Below are 21,590 nucleotides of genomic sequence, written 5' to 3'. Positions count from 1 at the left end.
CGTGTGATTACTTGAATTTTTCATATCATGCCATCAAATTACTAAGATATTTAAACGAATATTTTAATAATTTTGTATGTTGTATGTTAAACAATAAACCCAAATTCTTATAGTTTTTAAGTGTAAATATGCTTTTATTTATATAATAATTTTACTCAATCCACCTAGTTTGTTTAGGGCCACGGCTGGGCACCTACATTAGGCTCTAGCCGGCTATCTAATTAGTATCTAGCGTTTTTTAGAACTTTGTAAAGAATTGAACCAAATAGCACTAATATCCTGTTAAAATTCAATCCTACAAATTTGCATCCCCACAAAAATTTAACCAAATGGCGTTTCAAACATTAAAAGTTGGAATCACATAGCATATATAAGGATGGGGTTAATTACACGAACACTCCTTCAAGTTTATCGTTCTTTCACAAAACTCCCTCACGTTTGAAATATAACACTAACACCCCTTGAGGTTATAATTTTCTTTCACATAGGACTGACATCACCTTAAAATATTTTCTTAAAGACAAATTTGTCCTTATTTTTAATTACTTTAAAAATAAAAACAATATAAGGTTTACGGCCTCTCCCTCCACATTCACCACAACGTAATGGAAATTCTTAACATGTTTCACTTCCTCCCTAGCTGTCCTCACAAGAAGCTACTCCTTCGTCTCGATTTTTCGATCAATCAACCTCTCCACAAGCTTGGCCTCACCATCTGCTAAAAAAAAAATATGAAAAACCGCCAAATTCCCAATAATCTTCCTCACGAAATACAAGTGTTCATTAGAAACCTTGAACTTTTTTTACCGAATTCCAGAGAAGATCCGAGTTCATAGTAGATGAAGAAAGATAACGATATTTCTTCAATTTTCTTTTTATTTTTTTAATTATAATGAGGGAAAATTTGGCCTAAAAGGGTTATGTGAAGTGAACCAAAACCTCAAAGGGTAGTAGTGGTATGTTTCAAACATGAGGGGTTTTGTGAAAACACAATAAACCTAAAAGGGTGTTAGTGTAATTAACCCTATAAGAATATGATTAAGAGAATTCAATTATAAATTTGGTTGATTTGGGATTGACAAGGATGGGGCAACCAAATCAATGATAGATATTGATATCAAATTAAATTCAGACGATTTTTAACTTAAGTCTAACACGTTCAATCATGTAACCACAACAAGTGGCCTAGTAATAAGGGCATAAATTCTGGCTCCCAAAATACAAAAAATCAGGAGGTCCTAGGTTCAAGGCTCCAAGCTAGAAAGTATGCTTGACTGTGGTCAAGGGAAGCCTAAATGCTTCTGTTAGTCCTCCCAACTATCAAAAAACCAATTGTCCCCCCCCCCCCCCCCCTTCATCATTGAATGAGTACAAACTTAAAAATTTCAACATTACTATTTTATAGTAGCAAAGATAATGTACCCTACAAACGGAAAAGATCTCATAAGATTAGATTTTATATTATTTTTAATTTTAATCCAAGCTAAAGAAATTAGGTTGAAAAAAAAAACGAAATCTTAATGAAACCCGTCTGATATTGTTCATTTTTAACGATGATATTTTTATTTTAAAAAGTCAGTTATAATACTATTTACTTACACCTTTATTTTATCAGTTTGATTAAAAATTAAAGTTTTTAACAACATTTTGTTAGTTTTCTTAAAAAAAAAAAAAAAAAAAAAAAAAAAACAAAGAAAAGTAGAAGGATGGAAGCGCACATTAGATGGTCGGCGTGAAAGCAGGAGCAGCCGTTAGACGCTCATACCATTCTCCTCCGCTTGGAATTTCCACCTTCCCTCCCTCTCCATCGTCCTCCTTCTTCTTCTTCCTTTTCGTTTCTGTATTTCCAGCATTTGGATCGCCCCTCCGCTCTCAGCTTCCAGGTAAACGCTTCCCTCCTCAGTTTTTGCATCTATCGAAAACCAAAACAGGTGTAATTTTGACTTCGTAATTTTCTGAATTTCTTTTTTTTTTTTTCTACGAATAATTTGATCACTTTTATAAAAAAAATTTCCCATAATTTTGGATTTTAGGTATAGACGATGATATTCATCTCACGTAGTTTGATCTTTGCATTTTCAAATTATTATTATTTTAAATCTGTTGTACCTAATTTGGACTGCATCGATAAAACCAAATTTCATATCTTACTGCTGTCCTTTTGATGGTCAGAAGAACTCAGAGCTTAATCCAAGCTTCTTATTTTATTTCCGAAATTATGGTTGCGGTTTTCAGTTACTACTGGTGCTGATTTGGTTGGAAAGTTCGATTCTTTCAGGTCAGGTTCTGAAGAGTTGAAGAGCAATGATTTGGGGGACTATTCGCCGTAAAGTAGCTTCGGTATTCGATCAAACTTTCGCTGTTTTTTGCAATCAGTTGATATATTTTTTATCCTCAATGTGCATGCTTTGTGTAGTTTTAGTTTTGGGATTCTTTGTTCTATGTTTCAAGTAATTGTTAAAGAATGTTGTAGTTTGGTAGTTGCTTATGTATGTTTGAATGGACAGTCTCAGGTGCTGGGACAAGCGTGGAAGGTTAGGCATGGAGTGTCCGCCCCAAGCTGTTACCGAGCTGTACCAAAAGAGGTACTGAGAAATTGAGCTTCTGTTTCTCCCTCGCTTATTATTCGGTTGCTGAATATAGGGTCTTTGATGAGGTATTTGGATTTGCAACCGGTGGCAATTCCATGTAACCGTATTTCCTTTGATATTAGTATTTGTATGTAGTTTTTTGGAATATAATTTAATAGCTTTTATCCACAACAGGCTTTGTTAATTGGGAAAGGATATGAGTGCGTTCAGAGTGCAAGCTACCACGTTGTTTTAGGTAATTTTAGATTTTATAAGCTGAATCATGTTTGTTAGGGCTGCTTTTACCTGTGTGTTTCTTTTCCTTTTTTCTTTGTGGTGGTGTTATTGACCTTTTTGAATTCCCACTTTGCAGGCAATTGTGTTCCAGCGCTAAGCAGGTTGAGCTCTGATCTTTTATTTCAGTGATAAACTTAGTCCTCTGCTCTTCTATTTCACAATATGTCTACATAACATGCGATCATAGATGTTGTTTTAATCCACCTCCTCTAATAGGTTCTTCAAAATTTGATTCTCGTTTTCAAATACTCTCTTCATAATTATGTAACCACAATTCTCTTTCCCTATATATTTCAGCCTGCTGTTTTATTTAACCTTTTTCTTTTTGCTCACCAATTCTATCTATAGAGATAGCAAGAGAGAGAGAGAGAGAGAGAGAGAGAGAGAGAGAGAGAGTGTGGTTCTGTAATCTTTTTTTTTTTTTTTTTTTTTTTTTTTTGTTGAATTTTAAGGTGCATTGTGAGTTAGCAAGAATGTACCTCAAAAGGCTTACCTTTTTCCACTAGCAATGAGATCGTTTGGTGTGTGTTACAGACTTACAATTGACATCCTTAATCTTGGATGAGAATCAGAATGTTTGGCCCAAGCCTAAACCAAATGACTGAAGTGCAATAAACTGTGTTTGATATTACACACGCAGTTCTATTTCTCTTATGGTGTTTTATTTGTCCTTGGTTTCAGGGAAGCTACTTCTCTATGTCAAACAGAGTCTTTGATCCGATTGAGCAATAGATCATTTTCCTCAGATAGTGGTATTTAATGAATATATTGGTCTTGACATATTTACATGCTTTTGGGTCTGTTGTCTGTATAAAATATGCAAGTAATTAAACTTTTTAACGGTTGAATTATGCAGGAGACTTGGTAGAAGCTGTTGTTCCTTTCATGGGTGAATCTATTACTGATGGAACTTTGGCAACATTCCTAAAGAGTATGTTACTGAAGATGCCTTGTGATACTTTAATCCATAAGTTATTTATTTCTTCTCTGTCTGTGCGTTTAATTCACCTTTGTGCGTGTGTAGTGTAGTGTATGCATAAGTTGAATTCTTTGAGAGTCATGTGTATGATTCATGTGCAGAACCCGGTGACAGAGTTGCAGTTGACGAGCCTATTGCCCAAATTGAAACGGATAAGGTAATTTTTGAAACAAACTTTTCCTGTTTGATAACTTTTCCATTCTTAAGTGCTGACATGCATTTTCACTAAATCTATGTGTTGACATATATATAATTTTTTGTTTACAACTAGGTGACAATTGATGTAGTTAGTCCTGAAGCTGGTGTCATTAAAGAGGTAATATTCATGCAACATCACTAAATAAATTCCTTGTGAGATCATCACTAATCACGACCTACGATCATGCATTCTGGTTTTAGTAGACTGATCTTTTTATTTTTACCTTGAACATGTTCATGTTAGTAGTTTGTGGCTAAGGAAGGCGAGACTGTGGAGCCAGGTGTAAAGATTGCAATCATTTCCAAATCTGGTGAAGGTATAGAACAAGTTGCGCCATCAGAGCAGGCTGATGCTCAGCCAGCACCTACTAAACTGAAGGAAAGTGCAGAAAAGCAAGTCCCCAAAGCAGAACCTGCCCCTGTCAAGGATGCACAACCCAAAACTAAGGCACCTTCTCCACCACCACCACCGCCTAAACACACAGCTTCAGAACTTCAGCTTCCTCCCAAGGATAGGGAAAGACGAGTAAGTTCAGGATTCTTTGTTTATCTAAGAAAAACGATTTTTTCTTAGATGAGAAAGGAATTTAATAGTTATAAATTGTTTTCTCATGTATAGGTTCCTATGACAAGACTAAGGAAGCGGGTGGCAATACGCTTGAAAGATTCTCAGAATACATTTGCTCTCTTAACCACATTTAATGAGATTGATATGTAAGCTCATACCTCCTTTCAAAATATGGTTTCACCATGTCTCCTCGCAATCCTTTATCTTTCCTTTCAAATCTTCTCTGCAACGGACCTTCAGGTTTAACCATTTATGCAAGCTTAGAATGATGAGATTTTAGTCTAGCATTTTTACTTGAAGTTTTACCTACAATGAAATCACTTGTCTAGGTGTTCAGTTGAGTGCGAAGGATGAGAGTCATCTACCACAATGGCTCTCTTGTTCTGTCTTTACTTTGAAAGTGGACAAATTTGCCCCCCAAAATCTTCAATTCTTTTATGACAATGTTATGTAGTGGCTCTCTTTGATTCCCATCTAATGATCGGTATAATATAATGCAGGACTAACTTGATGAAGCTCCGTTCAGACTATAAGGACACCTTTGTGGAAAAGCATGGTGTGAAATTGGGATTTATGTCCGGCTTTGTTAAAGTATGTGTTGTTGCATAAATTACTGTCATTTATTGCCAATGAAAATTGGAAGTGCAAAGTACTTTTAAATTATTGTGAAATTATAGTACTATAGTATACGTTTTGGGCGTGTGGGCCGTTCTTAAGTTATACGTTAATCTGTTTTAGGCTGCTGTTAGCGCACTTGAGCAGTTGCCAATTGTCAATGCTGTCATTGATGGTGATGATATCATATACAGAGATTACATTGATATCAGCATAGCTGTTGGGACACCGAAGGTATGCTAGTATTATGTTTGATTCTTAACAGACATGAGCATTAGTTATGAGTTATTTCTGGTCATTCATAGTGTGCCACAATGAATTCCATTGTCGCGTGTGAACTAACCACGATCGAATTCTTTTTATTGAAGGGCCTTGTTGTTCCAGTTGTCCGTGATGCTGGTAGTATGAACTTTGCTCAGATAGAGAAGGAAATCAATACCCTGGCTAAGAAAGCAGCTGATGGTTCTATATCAATTGATGAAATGGCTGGAGGCACATTCACAATATCAAACGGAGGTGTATATGGAAGCCTTCTAAGCACACCAATCATCAATCCTCCACAGGTATTGCTCTGTACTCGTTTCTCTTTTTCGGGAAAACCTTCGTAGCAATACTCTCTCAGACAAGTTTATTCGTTGATTTGTTTTTCCTTTTGCAGTCAGCAATTTTGGGTATGCACTCAATAGTGAACCGTCCCATGGTCGTTGGGGGGAACGTTGTACCAAGGCCGATGATGTACATTGCATTGACATATGATCATCGTCTCATTGATGGAAGAGAGGCTGTTTTCTTCTTGCGCCGCATTAAAGATGTCGTGGAAGACCCTCGCAGGCTTCTCCTTGATGTGTAAAGGAGTCGGTGTCCCTGAACCCCGATTTTGAACTATATGTAGAACGCAATATATCCCACCGTACGTCTGCATACTGAAGTCGATATGGTTGGCAAGTGTGTTTTGCGCATGGCCTTTTTTTTTGAAATTAGAGTTGGAATACTCTGCAGGACAGGTTGATCGAAAAGTACAATTTTCCTTTCAGCCCAGTTACTTCGGCGTTTCGTTCACTGAGGATTTTAAATAAAAAAACTCAGTTTACTCTACTCTCAAGGGTGTATTTTGACGATTGTTAGCCTTTAATTATTTATCCCCAAGAAATATGATCCAGTTTCTCGTGTTGTTCCAGAGATCTTTTCGACTTCCAGCATACAAACAACCACCACGGAATAGCTTAGTGGTTGAGGACAAATTTTAAGTTCGTACTTCACACATGGCATGTCTTATGTTTGATTCTTGTGTTGGTGAATCGCATAATAATGGTGCTTCTGAGTCTTCTAGCGTTCGAAAAGATGGTCTGCTGTGGCGAAGCTTAATCCTTTATTTTTTTTATTTTTTTTTATTTTTTTTTTTGAAGAAAAACTTACAGCATACAAACCAATAGCATACTTGATGGTAAAAAATCAATTACAGCCGAAAAGGAGAGAACTTGAACAGAGAAATGGGCAAGACAAGGACTCTACATTTGGGTAAGACAAGGACTCTAACATCAGTTCTACCAAATGTTTCCATTTCTATTCCGGTAAACTGCAAGCGAATTGTCGAAAATTCTCCGCTTCATCTTCCGATAATGGAGTTAAGTGACAGAGGAATTTGCAGTCGGCTTCTGTTAACTTTGCCAGAGCGTCTGAAGCCTCTCCTCGAGAGTGTAAAGTCCTCTCCTCGAGAGTGTTCTCAATCACAAATCTCATAATTCTGCAACCGAGAAGAAAATATTAGAGATCTTACCAAACTTAGTTTAAAAACCGTGACAGAACATTGCTCACGTGCGATTAAAAACTGCAAGGAGTAGTTAATGATATCAAAGAACGATGTGAACTGGCGCAAAACAATTCCCCTTTCAGAGCCATCCTTTTCAACCATGGACCTGATTTCTTCCCTCTAGAGCCATATAGAGGAAATTCAAAAAGCACGAGGAAGTTAAGAAAGATGATAAGCACGCTACATGTGTACGTGTGCTAAGTAAATCAATATGATTCACAGTTGCCTGTTTCGATGCCTTGATCAACAGCATATCAACGACTGAAGAATAAGAAAATGGTGACGTACCAAAGCCTCAATTTTTGTGCAAGTCTGTAAATTGTCAAGCTTAATTCTGTTCAAAATGCTTGAGGATCTAAACCCCTTGATGGTAGTTTTAGTCTGATTAGCAGCATCTGGTTTTGTAGCGAAATCAATAGTAACTGGTTTTGAGCATGTCGGGCATGAGACTTGTCCCAAACAATCAGCAAAATCGAGCAAGCAAGCTTTGCAAAACGCGTGCTCACAAGCAGTAACCTGAAATATCAACGGAAATAGTTAGAAGAAAATCAATAACACAACAGATGCATTTAAAATGCGTGCAGGGTACTCACTCTTCGAAATTTATAGCAATTGAGGTAATATAAATATCAAGGGAAAAAAATTAACGAAGAAAGTTTTCTTTGGAAATCCAAAACATAGACAGTTAACAGCAAAAAAACCATTCTGACAAATCTACAAGCGAACAAATCTGAACCACCCTTCCATAACAAACCTATACTGGTGAACATGATTGACATATTCGACAATCGAGAAAATATCAAATGCACAAACGAAGAAGGAAAGTGCGATTTAGCATGGCAAAGCCATTCAAATAGTCTGAAAGAAAAACTAACCACTGGATCTTCTGCTGCTTCATGACAAATTCCACAGATTTTCTCATTTATATTAAGGTTGCTTCCATTTCTCAGTGCAGCAAGTGCAGAATACACCGCAAGGTACGGATGATCAACAGCCTGTAGAGAGTAAACGAAAAAAATTAGTGCACATTACTAATGGACCAAATAGAACTTTGTTGATGAAAAAACAAGAAGCAACATAAAGGGAAAAAAGTTACATTTTTGACATTCAAAACTGCAAGAACAGTTATCTTGTAACTGAGAAAGCATAGTTCACATTCAATAAGTATACGGACCTGTCGCAAGCGAGTGAGAAGGTCAAATACGTGAGCATAATTATTCATCACAGTTCCCTCTTCGACAAATCTGTAACAAAGAACGCATATTATTATTCACCAGACCGATTGCTCATTAGCATATTTCAAGTGAGTTGACATTTTCTTCTGATAATACAACTTTCCAGAATATCGGCACTTTTGTTTGGGAGGCATCACATTCTTCCTGTAGTCAGGCTCAACGATGGAGTATGTGGTAATGACAAAATCGTACTTCCTTTTGAAGTAAACTGCTCTATTTCACTCACTCATTGACTCACAGCAACGACAGGGCAAACCACAAGGGTGTTTTTGATTCTAGGAAAGAATAACGGCAATTATTGCTACCGAACGCCAATCATAGATAGGAGTATACGTAACATTCAATTCCAAAGTGTAGAAATAGAAATAATGTTTGAGATTGTAAGAAATCCTTGGATCAACTTATGTTGATATAAGTATTTGATGGCTAATTATGTTTAATGTGTGATAAGAAGACATGTTAAATCAACTCAAGGGCAAGTTGTGGATTGATTACAATAACAGTTGAGGAGATTAAACTCACGGCAATGTGCCTAAATATTTATAGTAATTTGTAAGATTGCTACTCCCATTTCAATTTCAATGCTGCTTCCCCTTAATTTGATGCTCTTGTGCTGAATTACAAATATGCTGCTGTGTCATGGCTTTTACCGCACAGCCATGCAGAACCTGCTTTTAATTTCCACCACCTCCACCGGATCCACTTCCAGACCCTTGGCCACTACCGGCGCCAGCTCCCACACCTATGCCAATCCCAATTCCAATTCCAAATCCTCCACCACGGCCACCACCGCCACCAGCTCCTCCTCCACTTCCTAGGCCACCACCAACTCCGCCTCCACCTCCTACACCACCACCAGCACCAAAACCACCTCCATGGCCTGAACCTCCACCGAGACCACCACCACTTCCTCCTCCTGCACCTCCTCCGCCACCAACACCTCCGCCAGCTCCACCTCCAACACCACCTCCTGCACCAAAACCGCCTCCATGGCCTGATCCTCCACCAACACCACCCCCACCACCCCCACCACCTCCACCTCCACCTCCTCCACCTCCCCCCCCACCAACGCCCCCTCCAGCTCCACCCCCTACACCACCTCCTGCACCAAAACCACCTCCATGGCCTGAACCTCCACCAACACCGCCGCCACCACCTCCTCCTGCTCCTCCTCCGCCACCAACGCCTCCTCCTGCTCCTCCTCCGCCACCGACGCCCCCTCCAGCTCCACCTCCTACTCCACCACCGGCACCAAACCCGCCTCCCTGGCCTGAACCTCCACCAACACCACCACCTCCTCCTGAACCACCTCCACCGCCTCCTCCAAGACCACCACCTCCTCCAACACCTCCCCCTACACCCCCTCCAGCTCCAAAACCTCCACCATGACCTGACCCACCTCCAAGACCACCACCGGCGCCTCCACCACCGCCTCCAACTCCTCCTCCAGCTCCACCACCTATACCACCACCAGCCCCTGCTCCTCCACCAATTCCTCCACCACCGCCAAAGCCTCCTCTTCCGGCTCCGCCTCCAAAGCCACCGCCCCTAGGTCCCCTACCGTGATTCCCTCGACCAAACCGACCACCACATCTCCGACCCCATTGGCAATCATCATCATCACCGCGAAATCTAGTTTTGTCCACTTTCTCATCACCTAGAGTGGTGACTGCACTCAGTTGGAGGACAATGTATAGAACAACAAGACTCAAAGACAGCCATTTTCGAGAGACAACCATGGCTTCTTTCCTCGTCTGTAAAATGCTCGATTAAATTCTCAGGTAGATTGCTGAGGTGGTTGTTATCTTCTTCCTTCAAAGGACGATCGTTTTATAGGCATGGGGTCTTTAGCCAATAATACAGTACGTACAGCTACACTGAACAGCCTTTAATGGGTGCATGTTCATGGCACGCGTTGGCACAGTTGGGAAATTTGGACGACCATTAAATGCCAAATGGAGGAGGAAGTCAAAACTCAAAAGGCTAACTTGGAAAAAAAAAAATTCATTTTAACGGGAACACGGATGATACATCATGTTTTTTTATGTAAGTGGTGAGAAATTTTATTTTTTATGGTGAGAAATTTTATTTTTTTAAATTATTAACCTTTTAACACACATATCCCACCATTTGTACAGTAACATATAATGTACCACCTCGTGTGCTGATCACACAGAAAAATCTCTCGCTAAATTGGATATATATCACTTCAGTTTTGCATTGAACATTTGACTTATATGCACATCCACTTCTTTTAGTTTCTTCTCGCACCGTCATGTCATGGATGAAAGTTAAATAACAGTGTGTGATTAGTCTCATATCTCGTTACATAGAGACTTAAATGAAAACGCAATGAAGCAAAGATCTTCGTAATTTAGTACCTTAATATCATTTCTTTTAAAAAACTAGTGAAATTAAAAAAAAAATTCCAATCCGATTTACCAACTATTTCATGTGGTCCAATATCCTACTGAATAATGTGTTAGATTTCTATTCAAGTGTAATAAATTCGAAACTTCCTCTTTCAAAAATTATTGTAAAAGTTTCTCACTCCCCACATCAAGAGTTGGGACCTAATTAGTATTCTGTTTGGATTTTGTCGATTCTTTCACACATTTGATTTTTCTTTATTCCACTTAAGGAACTTGTATGCTTTAAAGTTTAAAGAAAGACATGATAAGTAGGCCAAACACTTCCTAGCCAATTTTATGTGAGCTCTGCAATTCTGTATCTGCAGGGCCATACACATTGAAGCCGGTCAACTCCACCGACGCTCGACCATTAATATTTACTCTTTGCCAAATTAAATCACCCACCTTCCTCTTTGCTATTTGCAGAAACAAGTGGGAAGTGGTTGTAGCCGGTGACTGTTCATGCAGGATTGTCAAGTTTTCGGGAACAAGTTGGGCCAGGACGTGCGTGGCATTGCGAGTATATCCATTTCGCCGTCAATTGGTGTTGACTAGGGTTAATTTCATCGGTTGCTAATTGGTTTTGTGTCAAATGGTTAACTAGCTACCGAGTGACTTGATACGCAAGTATCTAATTTAAATTTCCGTCAAGAACTGGTATGGTTAGTCTTTGTTTACAGATTGGACTCTATTATTTATTTATTTATTTGATGTAAGAAAACCGATACTGGAGGATTTAGGAGTTGAATACATAAGCTCGGATGCACAAGTTAATGTTATTAATCAACCTAGCTATGACCTACGAGTAAAATGTAAAAAGTTATGCTTAATACTGTTCATCACATTCGTGATTAATTTCTATCTTCAGGTTGAAATTAGCAACCGAAAAACAAACAAAAAATCCTTTGTGATTAAAATATGTTAAACAAAGAATACATGATGGATAACAATCTATCTTTAACAATTAGATCCAAAAAGTTTGATTTGGATCACACAGAGAAGACACAAACTAACAAAGGGTGACGAAAATGGCTCGAGTTAAGCCCTACATCTTTGATTTGCAGACAATACCCTCTCCTGTAGTTCACATCTATGAACCTGACAATGCTCACAGTTTCACCTTCCGAAAATGCAGGTTTGCTTAAAGAGGCCGGGTTCTACGCCCCAATGCGCGACCACATAGAAGAGCATTCCTTGGGATCGGATATTCATCCCTCCATGAATTCGCAGGCGAGTAGACGCGAAAATAGAACTGCTGGCCTAAGTACTGCCGTGCCCAGTTCTCGGACCTTATGTTCCACATTCCTACGTTGTCCAAAGGCATGTAGATTGCAGTCCATGAGTTGGGATACACCTGTTCAATAGAAAGAACAGACATTAAGATCGATCATGAAGAAATAACTGTAAGTCGCGCATATGATTTTACAAAACTGGATTTATCAATGTACCTGAACGGTGGAGCGAGATATAGTCTCTCAAATTGTATCTCAATCTGCTTGCAGGTGTCCACTGTCCACCATCCATCCTGGCCATATCGAAATCACCACAGTAAAGATAAGTGTTATTGAATTTCTCGCTGTCGAAAAAAAGTTTGAACTTCTGAGGCAGAGAAACTTACCCTACAACAAAGAAATTATGGCCATCAATGTGCCATGACTGCACAGTATCCTCTAGATTCTCAAACACAAGTTCAGCAAAGCCACGGAAATCAGCATTCATGACAGAAGTCTGAAGATAAGCACCGCCGCCAGTGGGGTTGTCTTGGATGCTTCCAAGGGAAAACACCCCTGAGATCTTGAAGTAGTCAGCAAGTTTAAGTGGTGTGTCCGGTTGGATGAATGGAACGCTGTTCACAGCATATCTCTGCTTGCCATTGATAATTGGAGCAGAGTTTGTGAGCTTGATCTTGCGGGTGGTGTTGATCAATCCGTAATGATAAGAGCCTTGGGGGTTAGGCCTCGGACCACTCGCTGTCAAATTCCGTCTGGTTTTATACACGAAAAGGGCATGAGATATAGAAACATTCTACAATTCTTTTAGGTTGCAAAAGTTCAAAAAGGCATGAGATATAGAAACATTCAACAATTCTTTGAAGTTAGTTACCTGAGAGATCGGGCTTGTTCAAGAGACCAGTCAGTCTGAGTTGTTGGGCCTCCGGGTGGAGGACCAGAAACACTTCCTGCAGAGTTACTGTAGTGGAGAATGGAGGTTGCACTGAGCACTTGTGATGTGAGACGCGAAGAGACAACAATGTAGTAATCTTTAGGCGGTTGATCAGCTGTAAACAATACAGAATAGGACTGACCCAAATGAATGTCAAGAGAACTGTAAGTGTTTTGAAGAGAGTGGGTGCCTTCCACCTCTACTAACAACATCTTGTGCCCCTGGATTCTGAAATTAATGTGAGTTGTAAGCCCCACATTCGATATCCTCAATCTGTATGTCTTGCTTGCCAAGCAAGTATAACATCAAAATGTCGTGAGAACGAAAATAATGACAGAAATGGAGATCAAAATGCTGCTTGTATTCATTAATTACCTTGATCAACTGTAAATGTAAACCCATTGGATCCACGGCCATTGATGAGGAGTCCGTCGGGGAAGGGAAGATTATTTCCACCATCTAAAATTGCTTTCAAATCCTGTAAGGATTGAAAACAATCCCATCAAACAACAACACATCACATTCCTAAATTTTCTACTAGGTATTCGCTAATGATTATAAATCACGAGTAACGCTACAAGGACCACAATTTTACACCACATTATGTAGCGAGTGAGCAACTGCAAATGTCATATGCTACTTACAGTGTGATTTTTACTGAACCAGTCTCCAGCGAGTATAGTAAAATCTCCAGCAGGAAGAGGGAAAGGTACTGGAATACGCGGGCGGCTGTCAATTTTGATACCACCGAACCCTCCTGCAGCCTTGTGGAGGCCAAGGGAAGGGAAGTAGAAGTAACTGCCAATCTGATCCTTGACTTGAAGAACGTATGTGAAGTTCTGTCCCGGCGGGATGGGGCAATTCGTGCCAAACACCCCATCCTGCCATGAGTTCCTTCTCTGCTGTACTCCATTCCTAAACAAGAGTTGCAGGACTTGTTAGTTAGTCGAACTAGGAATTCTGCTAATGAAATAGTTACTTAGACTACGGGAAAGAAGAAAAATTCAACAGAAGACCCCAGAGACGGTTACAAGAAAAGCTCGATTGGGAAGTAGTAAATCTTTCAAGAAAAAAAATCGCAAAAACGTCAGATATTGCTGAATTGAACAGCTGGATGTGCGCTAAAGAATCCGGGTTTAACAGTTGGATCTAAGAGATTGATGCACAACAGAATGACCGATCATTTTCCATGTTACTCACTTTTTGCCACATGAACAAAGTGACTAAAAGTGCCTATCCAAATAGGCGACAAATCTAATACCATTTCTTTTCTAAAAGCGGATATTCTAAACTGCTTTAAAAGAGAGATTCAAACTTAGTGCCACTAGAATGGCACTACCTACCTGAGCGACCAACTAGCCTAACTTACTTCTCATTTCTAAGTGTTTCGATTGGAAAAAGTAAATACACAATACACATATAATAAAAAAAAAAAAAAAAAAATAGAAACAGAATAATGATGACTAACCAAGAGATGAGAAAAGGTTCATCCAAGCTATTGAAAACGCTGATGATGAGGTTGTCATTGGTGACAGACTCGATCTGCGGCCCTGGAAATTGCCCATTTATCAATATCCCCTGCATTTCCATTCAAAACTCATTTTATTAGCACCAAAAATTCCCACAACAGAGGGAGAGAGAGAGAGAGAGAGAGAGAGAGAGCAATGATAAGGTTACCTGCTGTTTAATTCCAAGGGGGTAGATATCACCATAGGTGACATTCCAGTTGTAGAACCTGTAGGGATCTTCACCACTTGTGCAGATCACAGTAAGCAGGGCAACCAATATCACACAACAAGCGCTTTTGTACACTCCCATCTCTCTCTCTCTCTCCCTCTCTCTCTCTCTCTCCCTCCCCAACCCAATATTCTTATTTGGATGTTTGAGAGAAATCAATGGAGAAATGGGACTGAGATGCAAAATAAAACCCTCCCAGAAGATAAAGCGCTTTAAATCTCTCTCTCTGTAAAGCTCCCCTTAACCTCCTGTGCTTTTTTTCTCTCTGTTTTTGCCTTTTCTTTGAGCACTTCTGAGAGGGCTCTACAAGAGTGCTTTTGACTGCGAGATGAGATCTCCCTCCCTCGGCTGTTTGCCGGTTATTTTTAGTAAGCCTACAGGGAGTGAGCGTCTATGAGCTGTACTTGTTGCTTCCCGTCTCTATATGTAAAGGAAATAAACAGGTTTTGTTTCAGACTTTGCAGTCACTAGTCACCGATCAGTCCACAGTCCCGTGCCTAGGGTGGCGCGAAAGAGAAATTTTTTATTCTTTCCGAACACGGTAGTACACTAAATACAAGCATCTCATTACTAGTATCAAAAATAAATACTCGTGACACACTAAAAGTCTATCTACGTGAAGAAATTCAAATTTTTAGGACATTTAACAAATCATTTTTTTATTTATTTGGTAAAATAAAAAGAGCTTGATTAGGGTATTGGGATTATCGTAGAGATGCAGAAAGAAAGTCATTTGCTTGGTTGATTGCTTTCTGTTTAAGCGTGATTGGTGAAAACTAACATAAAATTTGGGAAATTGATGACGATTACAAATTCTCTTTGCTGAAATAGAAAAATTAACAAGGCTGACTTAATTGACATGGACATCTATGTATAAATAACAAGATTGACAAGTAAAATATTGCATTTGGACAACGAATTCAACTTAAAGTTGTATATTATAGAGGCATTTGAGATATTTTCTCATGTTAAAATTTGTGTCAATTTTGTCAATCGTGTTGATTTTTCTATTTTAGCACAAATGGTTTGTAATTGTCGTATAACATCCAATTTTCCTAAAACATTCATTGTTTGGAGAAAATGTTACTTACACTCAAGATGATAATATGATAATATTTCAAGTCAATTACGTATTATTTTTAATTTGACTGATTTCTTTCTAATTTAATAATTACACATTTGTACACATGTCATTACGTGATTGATTTCAAATATCGAAACAATTAAATTTATGTGTAGATAAGTTCTTATCATCTACACGAGTAACATGTCTTGTTGAAGATATAAAAAAAGCAAAAAAAAAAAAAGAAATCTTGACTAAAAAAAATCATTGTGGTATATTAGATTGGCATGAGCCTTTTAGGTGATAGTTCTGACTAAACATATTTAATTAAGAGCTAAACAAGGAAATTAGATTTAATTATGCTTTTTAATGGGCCACAAATCTTACTGACTACGGAAGACTTTGGTTCCAAAGAGTAATAATTTAATATATCACCAAGCTTGACCACATATTTTTTTTTTTGGGTAAGAATATTTTCAATTATTGACATAAATAAATAAAGTGGATCCATGATATTATTTTTTTAAACTCCACTTTTGACACACAGTGTTTTAGGGCTCGCTCTGTAATGTATTTTAACGATTCAAACCATCTATCTTTTAGAATATTATTTATAGATCATCCTTAAAAAAAAAAATTAGACAAAACTAAAATCATTTAGACATTTATTTGTAGAAAAGAAAGCCGTCAAATATGGTTCTACAAAAAACCCTAAACACTTTATCCAACGGTTATATAGTTCCAGATTTGGGCTTTTTATTTTTTATTTTTTTGAGTATATTAATATTTTTATATTAAGGGGAGGGGGTTCGGCTCAGTCACATAATGGGTAGCCTAATTTGATATCGAATTCGTCATCCATGAGATTCGAACCTAAGACCTCTCACTTTTAAGTGAAGAGGAAAATCAGCAGACCGTAGTATTGAGTGGCAAGATTTGGGTGATTTTTGGTAAACATAATCTTTGAGGAAGACCTAAAAATAGAAGTTTAGATCGTTAAAATACATTACAAAATCAACCCCACAAAATATGTGTTAAAATTTATGTGAAAATGTGATGTCACGGTTCTGTTTTATAAATAAATAAATAAAAATGGGACCAAAAAAAAAAAAAAAGGGTCGAGAAATTTTAAAACTTGGTGGCCCAAGTAATTGAGTGGCCAAAGATGGATATACAAGCTCAAGCTGGATGGAATTGTTGCTAGGAAGTCCAAACAACGACGAATTGAACAGACTTAGGCAAATGACAACAATGTTCAACGATCGTTTTGGTTTTACATCAAATTTATAATCATTGGATTTTCTCATGATCTATGATGACCAAAAGATTACTAGGTTAAGAATTAGGTTATTTTACGGGTTTTCTAATTAGTAACGAAAGAAATGGGAGAACTATGCATAAAATATTTTGCTAATAGGCTACAATGGTGTACATGATGAGATAGATTTAGGGTACAATGAGAATACTCATTAACGGCAAGAGGTTTGTAGCCGTTATATCGATGAGGAGTGATTTCTCACATTCTTTTCTCTTTTTAAACACATGTTGATGTCTGTTTTCATATTGAACAAATTAAAAGATAATCGAAAGACAAATAAGTAGAATGTATAGAAAGAGAAAAATGCATATGAAAGTCACTTTTCTATATCAATGGGTTCACTTATTTTACCAGGCATCCAAGAGCATCATAGCATCACTATCGTCATTGTAGCAAGTATTCTTTTTATTTTATTCAAGCGATAATCCTTATAAAATAAAAGTGAATTATGTAAAAGACTTTCCGTATTTGACTGTAGAAAAAGTGTATATATTAATATTACTCTAGTTAATTCGGCGGAGCCGCGATTTGCATCTAATCGCGTGCCTTAATTTTTTTATTCCCATAAAGAGGAAAGATTCCCTTCACATTTTCCTAAGGTTGCACAGTTTCATCAAAGATTCATATTCTTTTTCTTTGCGTACGTCCACAATTCTGTCAACATTCAAACCAAATGGGTCAATTATTTATATGCTGTCTAAACCACCTTACCCTTAATTTAAAAACGTTAACGTTTTGCTCGTGTATTCCAATAATTTTGGTGGGTAGGCAAGTGGTTGGTGTAAGATGCCCACAAGTGCTGTCTAACTAGGCTCTACCAATCCAATCAATCTGATTTAAACGTAAGTGCTTTGTTAGGTTTAATCGACGGCTGACATTTATAGTTCACATGTTATTCTCCCGCATCGGTGGAACACACCACCAATATATACAGGTAAAAAACAAAACAAATTCAACAGAGAAAAATCAGTGGAGCAAAAGAAAGATAAGATGGGGGTGATCAAGGCAGCTGCAGGAGATGCAATTTTGACCTCTATGTGGGTGTTCAGTGCACCCAGCATGGGGGTTTTCACATCCATCATTGCCTCGTTTCTTGGCATCCAAGCTAGGTCTTTGGTAGGTCTTTTCATCACCACAATAATTTCGACACTTGTGGTTTTAATATTCAGCTTGATTGGCAAGTTGTTGGGTGGTGCCAGTTTCAACCCCTCCACCACCGCCAGTTTCTACGCCGCCGGCCTCAATCCCGGAACTTCCCTCCTCTCCATGGCGGTTCGGTTCCCGGCTCAAGCCGCCGGCGGAGTAGGCGGTGCCAAGGCAATTTTGCAAGTGATGCCAAAAAAGTACAAGCACATGCTTAAAGGGCCTTCTTTGAAAGTGGATTTGTATACTGGTGTTATAGCTGAGGGGGTGATGACTTGTGTTCTTTGCTTTGCCTTGCTTGTGATTATACTGAGAGGGCCTAGAAATCCAATTGTGAACATATGGATGCTTTCGGTCACGACGCTCGGATTGGTGGTTGCTGGAAATGGGTACACGGGGCCTTCCATGAACCCCGCCAATGCTTTTGGGTGGGCTTATGTGAACAATTGGCACAACAGTTGGGAGCTTTTCTTGGTTTATTGGATTGGCCCCTTTGTTGGAGCAATTGTAGCTGCTTTGGCTTTTAGGCTTTGGTTTCCCCCACCAGTACCGAAGGAAAAGAAAGCTTGAAGAAGAAAAGAACATTAGGTTAATGCATATATTCGATTCAACAGCAAGATAGCTGGCTTGCTGTTTGTGATTCTCTTCCCTTTCTCCTATGAACGAATGATTTAAAATTGTGAATTTTAAGACTCAGGTTATGGGCTTTAATGATTATGAAGGCCCTCAAATTGGTCGTGATTTCAGCATTGCTTTTTTGGGCATCTGCATTTCAAACGGAAATAGCACAAACAAATCTTTCACTAATTCCCAACTATATCACCAGAAACTAGAACTCAAAGACTAATAGAAACCACAAAGACAAAAAATTTGATTCACGACATTAATAAATAGGCAATTGGCTAAAATGATCAAAAGATCTCGTGTATTTCACCTTTGTGTTTTGAAGAGTTGTAAACAAAAACACTTCCTTTTTATTTGAAGGCATCAGGAAAGAAACAACCCCTTTTCCTTTCTCCTCTTTTTTCTTTCATAAAATTTCTCTATATCTGCAACTTGTCTAGAAAGGCACAAAAATGCAGAACTCAAAAAGCCATCAACTCGCACTTAAAAGAAAGAAAACACAGAGTTATACACATTTAACCTCCAAATCAAAAAGTTTCTTTAAGAATGGAAGCTCATAATTATGCATGATCAACTTGAATTTCTTCTGGCTTTCCTTCAGAAGAAGCGATTTGGGATCTCTTCGCTTTGCATCCCTTTGCGTCATTTTTTGGCCTATTGAACCAAACTACACATCAGAAACGTTTCTGATTGATAAATCCTCTACAGACATACAGAATTTGATTCATGGCATTAATAAATTTAAAAGGATTTGTGGTACAAATACAATGCTGCAGCATGCTTCCCTTCAGTCTCATTGACATGCAGAAGTAGGATGGAGGGTTTCATATTCCGCCTTCCCTGTTGTTTGGTATTCACAAGAGTTTACTAACTCAATACCAAAATATGTGGGTGATAAGTTTACAAACTCTATCACACCTCTCACTTTCACTCTCAATAAAATTGGACAAAGAAATAGAGAAAGGAGGGAAGCAACAAGCTTTGGTAAAACACTTGGACTTTGATATATGAAAGAAGTAGCAAGCTTGGTGATAACAAACACTTTGAAATATTAGAAGAGTTTACAACTCTTAAAGCTTACAAGCTGAAAATGAGAATGGAAATGGGATTTGGATGGGATGCTATAAAGCTTAGCAAGATGGCCTATTTATACAAAACAGAAATTGATAAACAATGCAACAACACATGTAATGAATGGGGTGTTTAACATCTTTACACCCTTTAAAACACATGCAAGAACTTTGGACAGTCTAGCACACATATGCAGCTATCTTTCCAGCTTGCAATCAACACTCTTTCGGCTAATACACAGCAACACACTGCTGTCTTCCTGCTAGCACATCACATGGCAGCACACTTGCTGTCTTTCATCACCATTTCAGCTAGCACATGGAGGAAACTTTAGTCTTTGTAGTTGCAGCATGTGTGGATACAACCTGTAAAGAAACTAACAGCTAGAAGCAACCTTTTACAGCCTGTTTTTATTTGAATTTCCAACAGTTTGTACCCAAATTTCCGAAATGAAGGAAACACCTATATGACATGAAACTTATTTCCGGGCTGCCGAGCATGGACTAACCAAAGTGATTTCTCATTCTCAAAGCCCGTTTTCCCACGAACCAAACGCAGGCTAAACATTACACAAAGTTGAACTCCCAGATGTTCATCAGTTGAACTTTTAACACCCTAAATTTTATATAGTTTAACATACAAAAATTTAGGAAGTTCAGAACTCAGAAGGAAAACCATCTAGCTCGCTTAATTAAATATTGGAAATTATAGGAAATACAAAATCTGCAAATTAAAGCATAAAATCAAACAGATTATTGTTGCTCACAAAAGCAAATAAAATGGAAAAATACAAAGCAGGACTGCCACCATTATTTTATCGAAGTTTAGGAAAAATAAAAGGGGCAGACTGTTCAAGTGCACTATTACACATGAACAGAAAAGGCTTGAAGTTGCTTAAAGGGGAACTCTTCAGTAGAACAATCTAGAAACTCCCTAGAGTTAGAGAGATCCTAGTGTTTCCATACCAGAAGATCCATGTGGCATTGATCATGACCGTCAATCATCATCAACAAAAGAACAGATCATCGTCATCAGCGTGAACCTTTTTGGAAGAGGAGGGTGTAAGCATCTGGCTTGAACTTGCCCGATCATGAGTGCTTACCATCTGCCCTTCTTCCAATTCAACACGTGATTCTTCCAGAGCCTATTTTATTAACAAAATAGAACGCCAAATAATTAATTAATCCATGGAAAAAAAATCCAAATTATTAATGGTGTTTTTATTCCAGCAGTATTCTATTTAATCTAATCTAAACTACGGACAAATTAATTTAAATTTGGGTGCAGTTGAGTGAGTACATTGTTTCAGAGCTTGACTATCTTACCTGGCAAATGTGGTACCAAAGAGTGAAGGGAAAAACAAGCCAACGTGCAGATAGGCTCTCTAGCTTGAGAAAACGCTCATTGAATTGGGGGAGCTTTGACTTTTGTTTGACTTCGACATCTCCTATCTTCAGCCCATACTCTGTGGCCTTATTTACCTCCTCCGGCCACCACGTCCCTTCTCTTTCATCATGACCGAACAGGAGTAGTGGCATAATAATATTGCATGGCTTGAATTCTGCAGTCGACAGAAATTCTTGGGGAAAATGCAAAGTAACTGCAGCCACGTCCATCGCTTGAACTTGAAGGCATTTCCAATAATATTGGTGCAGTATTTCTTGGCAGCCCATGATTGCTATTTGCTGGTTCCATTTCATCAGTAAGCTGCCATTCAAGTCCTCGTCAACAAGAACTCTACTACCAGAAATCGGGTTTAAGATATCGAACAGGGCAACCATTTCTGTG

At 38.4% G+C, this 21,590-nt stretch overlaps 5 protein-coding genes and 1 pseudogene across 8 annotated transcripts in view; 2 read left to right on the top strand and 4 right to left on the bottom strand.

Annotated features, from left to right (window-relative positions):
- The first annotated feature begins 1,445 nt into the window (after positions 1–1,445).
- On the top strand, positions 1,446–6,322 carry LOC137739519 (dihydrolipoyllysine-residue succinyltransferase component of 2-oxoglutarate dehydrogenase complex 1, mitochondrial). 3 transcript variants are annotated; one of them, XM_088699659.1, is made up of 15 exons: positions 1,446–1,883; positions 2,279–2,340; positions 2,508–2,585; positions 2,766–2,826; positions 2,944–2,968; positions 3,549–3,619; positions 3,724–3,798; positions 3,948–4,003; positions 4,118–4,162; positions 4,292–4,570; positions 4,664–4,758; positions 5,113–5,203; positions 5,351–5,461; positions 5,596–5,790; positions 5,886–6,322. In XM_088699659.1, exons 2-15 carry the CDS (start codon positions 2,305–2,307, stop codon positions 6,075–6,077), a joined length of 1,410 nt encoding a protein of 469 aa, XP_088555785.1. In that variant the 5' UTR covers positions 1,446–1,883; positions 2,279–2,304; the 3' UTR covers positions 6,078–6,322. The 3 variants fall into 3 exon arrangements, with proteins under 3 accessions (XP_088555785.1, XP_088555786.1, XP_088555787.1); XM_088699660.1 differs by having other exon boundaries at positions 1,696–1,874; positions 2,276–2,340; XM_088699661.1 differs by having other exon boundaries at positions 1,696–1,883; positions 2,236–2,340.
- A 325-nt stretch (positions 6,323–6,647) lies between these two features.
- Positions 6,648–8,484, bottom strand: LOC148694125 (ATP-dependent helicase rhp16-like). Its single transcript, XM_088699662.1, has 4 exons — positions 8,212–8,484; positions 7,913–8,032; positions 7,326–7,553; positions 6,648–7,055 (listed from the first exon to the last, which is right to left on the bottom strand). The coding sequence occupies exons 1-4, from the start codon at positions 8,257–8,259 to the stop codon at positions 6,951–6,953; spliced, it is 501 nt and encodes a 166-aa protein (XP_088555788.1). The 5' UTR covers positions 8,260–8,484; the 3' UTR covers positions 6,648–6,950.
- A 142-nt stretch (positions 8,485–8,626) lies between these two features.
- LOC137740422 (uncharacterized) lies at positions 8,627–10,143 on the bottom strand. Its single transcript, XM_068480296.2, has one exon. The coding sequence runs from the start codon at positions 10,009–10,011 to the stop codon at positions 8,947–8,949; it is 1,065 nt and encodes a 354-aa protein (XP_068336397.2). The 5' UTR covers positions 10,012–10,143; the 3' UTR covers positions 8,627–8,946.
- Positions 10,144–11,574: 1,431 nt separating this feature from the next.
- Positions 11,575–14,773, bottom strand: LOC137740887 (L-ascorbate oxidase homolog; annotated as a pseudogene). Its single transcript, XR_015966158.1, has 8 exons — positions 14,524–14,773; positions 14,315–14,424; positions 13,491–13,761; positions 13,222–13,324; positions 12,787–13,132; positions 12,302–12,667; positions 12,132–12,208; positions 11,575–12,037 (listed from the first exon to the last, which is right to left on the bottom strand). The product of XR_015966158.1 is annotated as an L-ascorbate oxidase homolog (transcript).
- A 3,029-nt stretch (positions 14,774–17,802) lies between these two features.
- Positions 17,803–18,791, top strand: LOC137740364 (aquaporin SIP1-1). The gene has a single exon (XM_068480234.2). It carries the CDS (start codon positions 17,955–17,957, stop codon positions 18,675–18,677), a length of 723 nt encoding a protein of 240 aa, XP_068336335.2. The 5' UTR covers positions 17,803–17,954; the 3' UTR covers positions 18,678–18,791.
- A 1,665-nt stretch (positions 18,792–20,456) lies between these two features.
- Positions 20,457–21,590, bottom strand: part of LOC137740365 (5'-adenylylsulfate reductase 2, chloroplastic-like) — a 2,288-nt gene continuing 1,154 nt past the window's right edge. Inside the window, exons 2-3 of the mRNA XM_068480236.2 lie at positions 21,128–21,590; positions 20,457–20,946 (exon numbers count right to left, since the gene is read on the bottom strand). The exon at positions 21,128–21,590 is cut by the window's right edge and continues 34 nt beyond it. Of these exons, the coding sequence (XP_068336337.2) occupies positions 20,809–20,946; positions 21,128–21,583 (594 nt within the window). The 5' untranslated portion in view covers positions 21,584–21,590 and the 3' untranslated portion in view covers positions 20,457–20,808. The remainder of the gene's footprint in view (positions 20,947–21,127) is intronic.

The sequence above is a fragment of the Pyrus communis genome, chromosome 9, assembly GCF_041283825.1.
Source record: "Pyrus communis isolate YQ-2024b chromosome 9, ASM4128382v1, whole genome shotgun sequence".
Taxonomy (NCBI): domain Eukaryota; kingdom Viridiplantae; phylum Streptophyta; class Magnoliopsida; order Rosales; family Rosaceae; genus Pyrus; species Pyrus communis.
The sequence above is the reverse complement of the archived record's forward strand: the minus strand, read 5'-3'. Positions and strand labels throughout refer to the sequence as shown.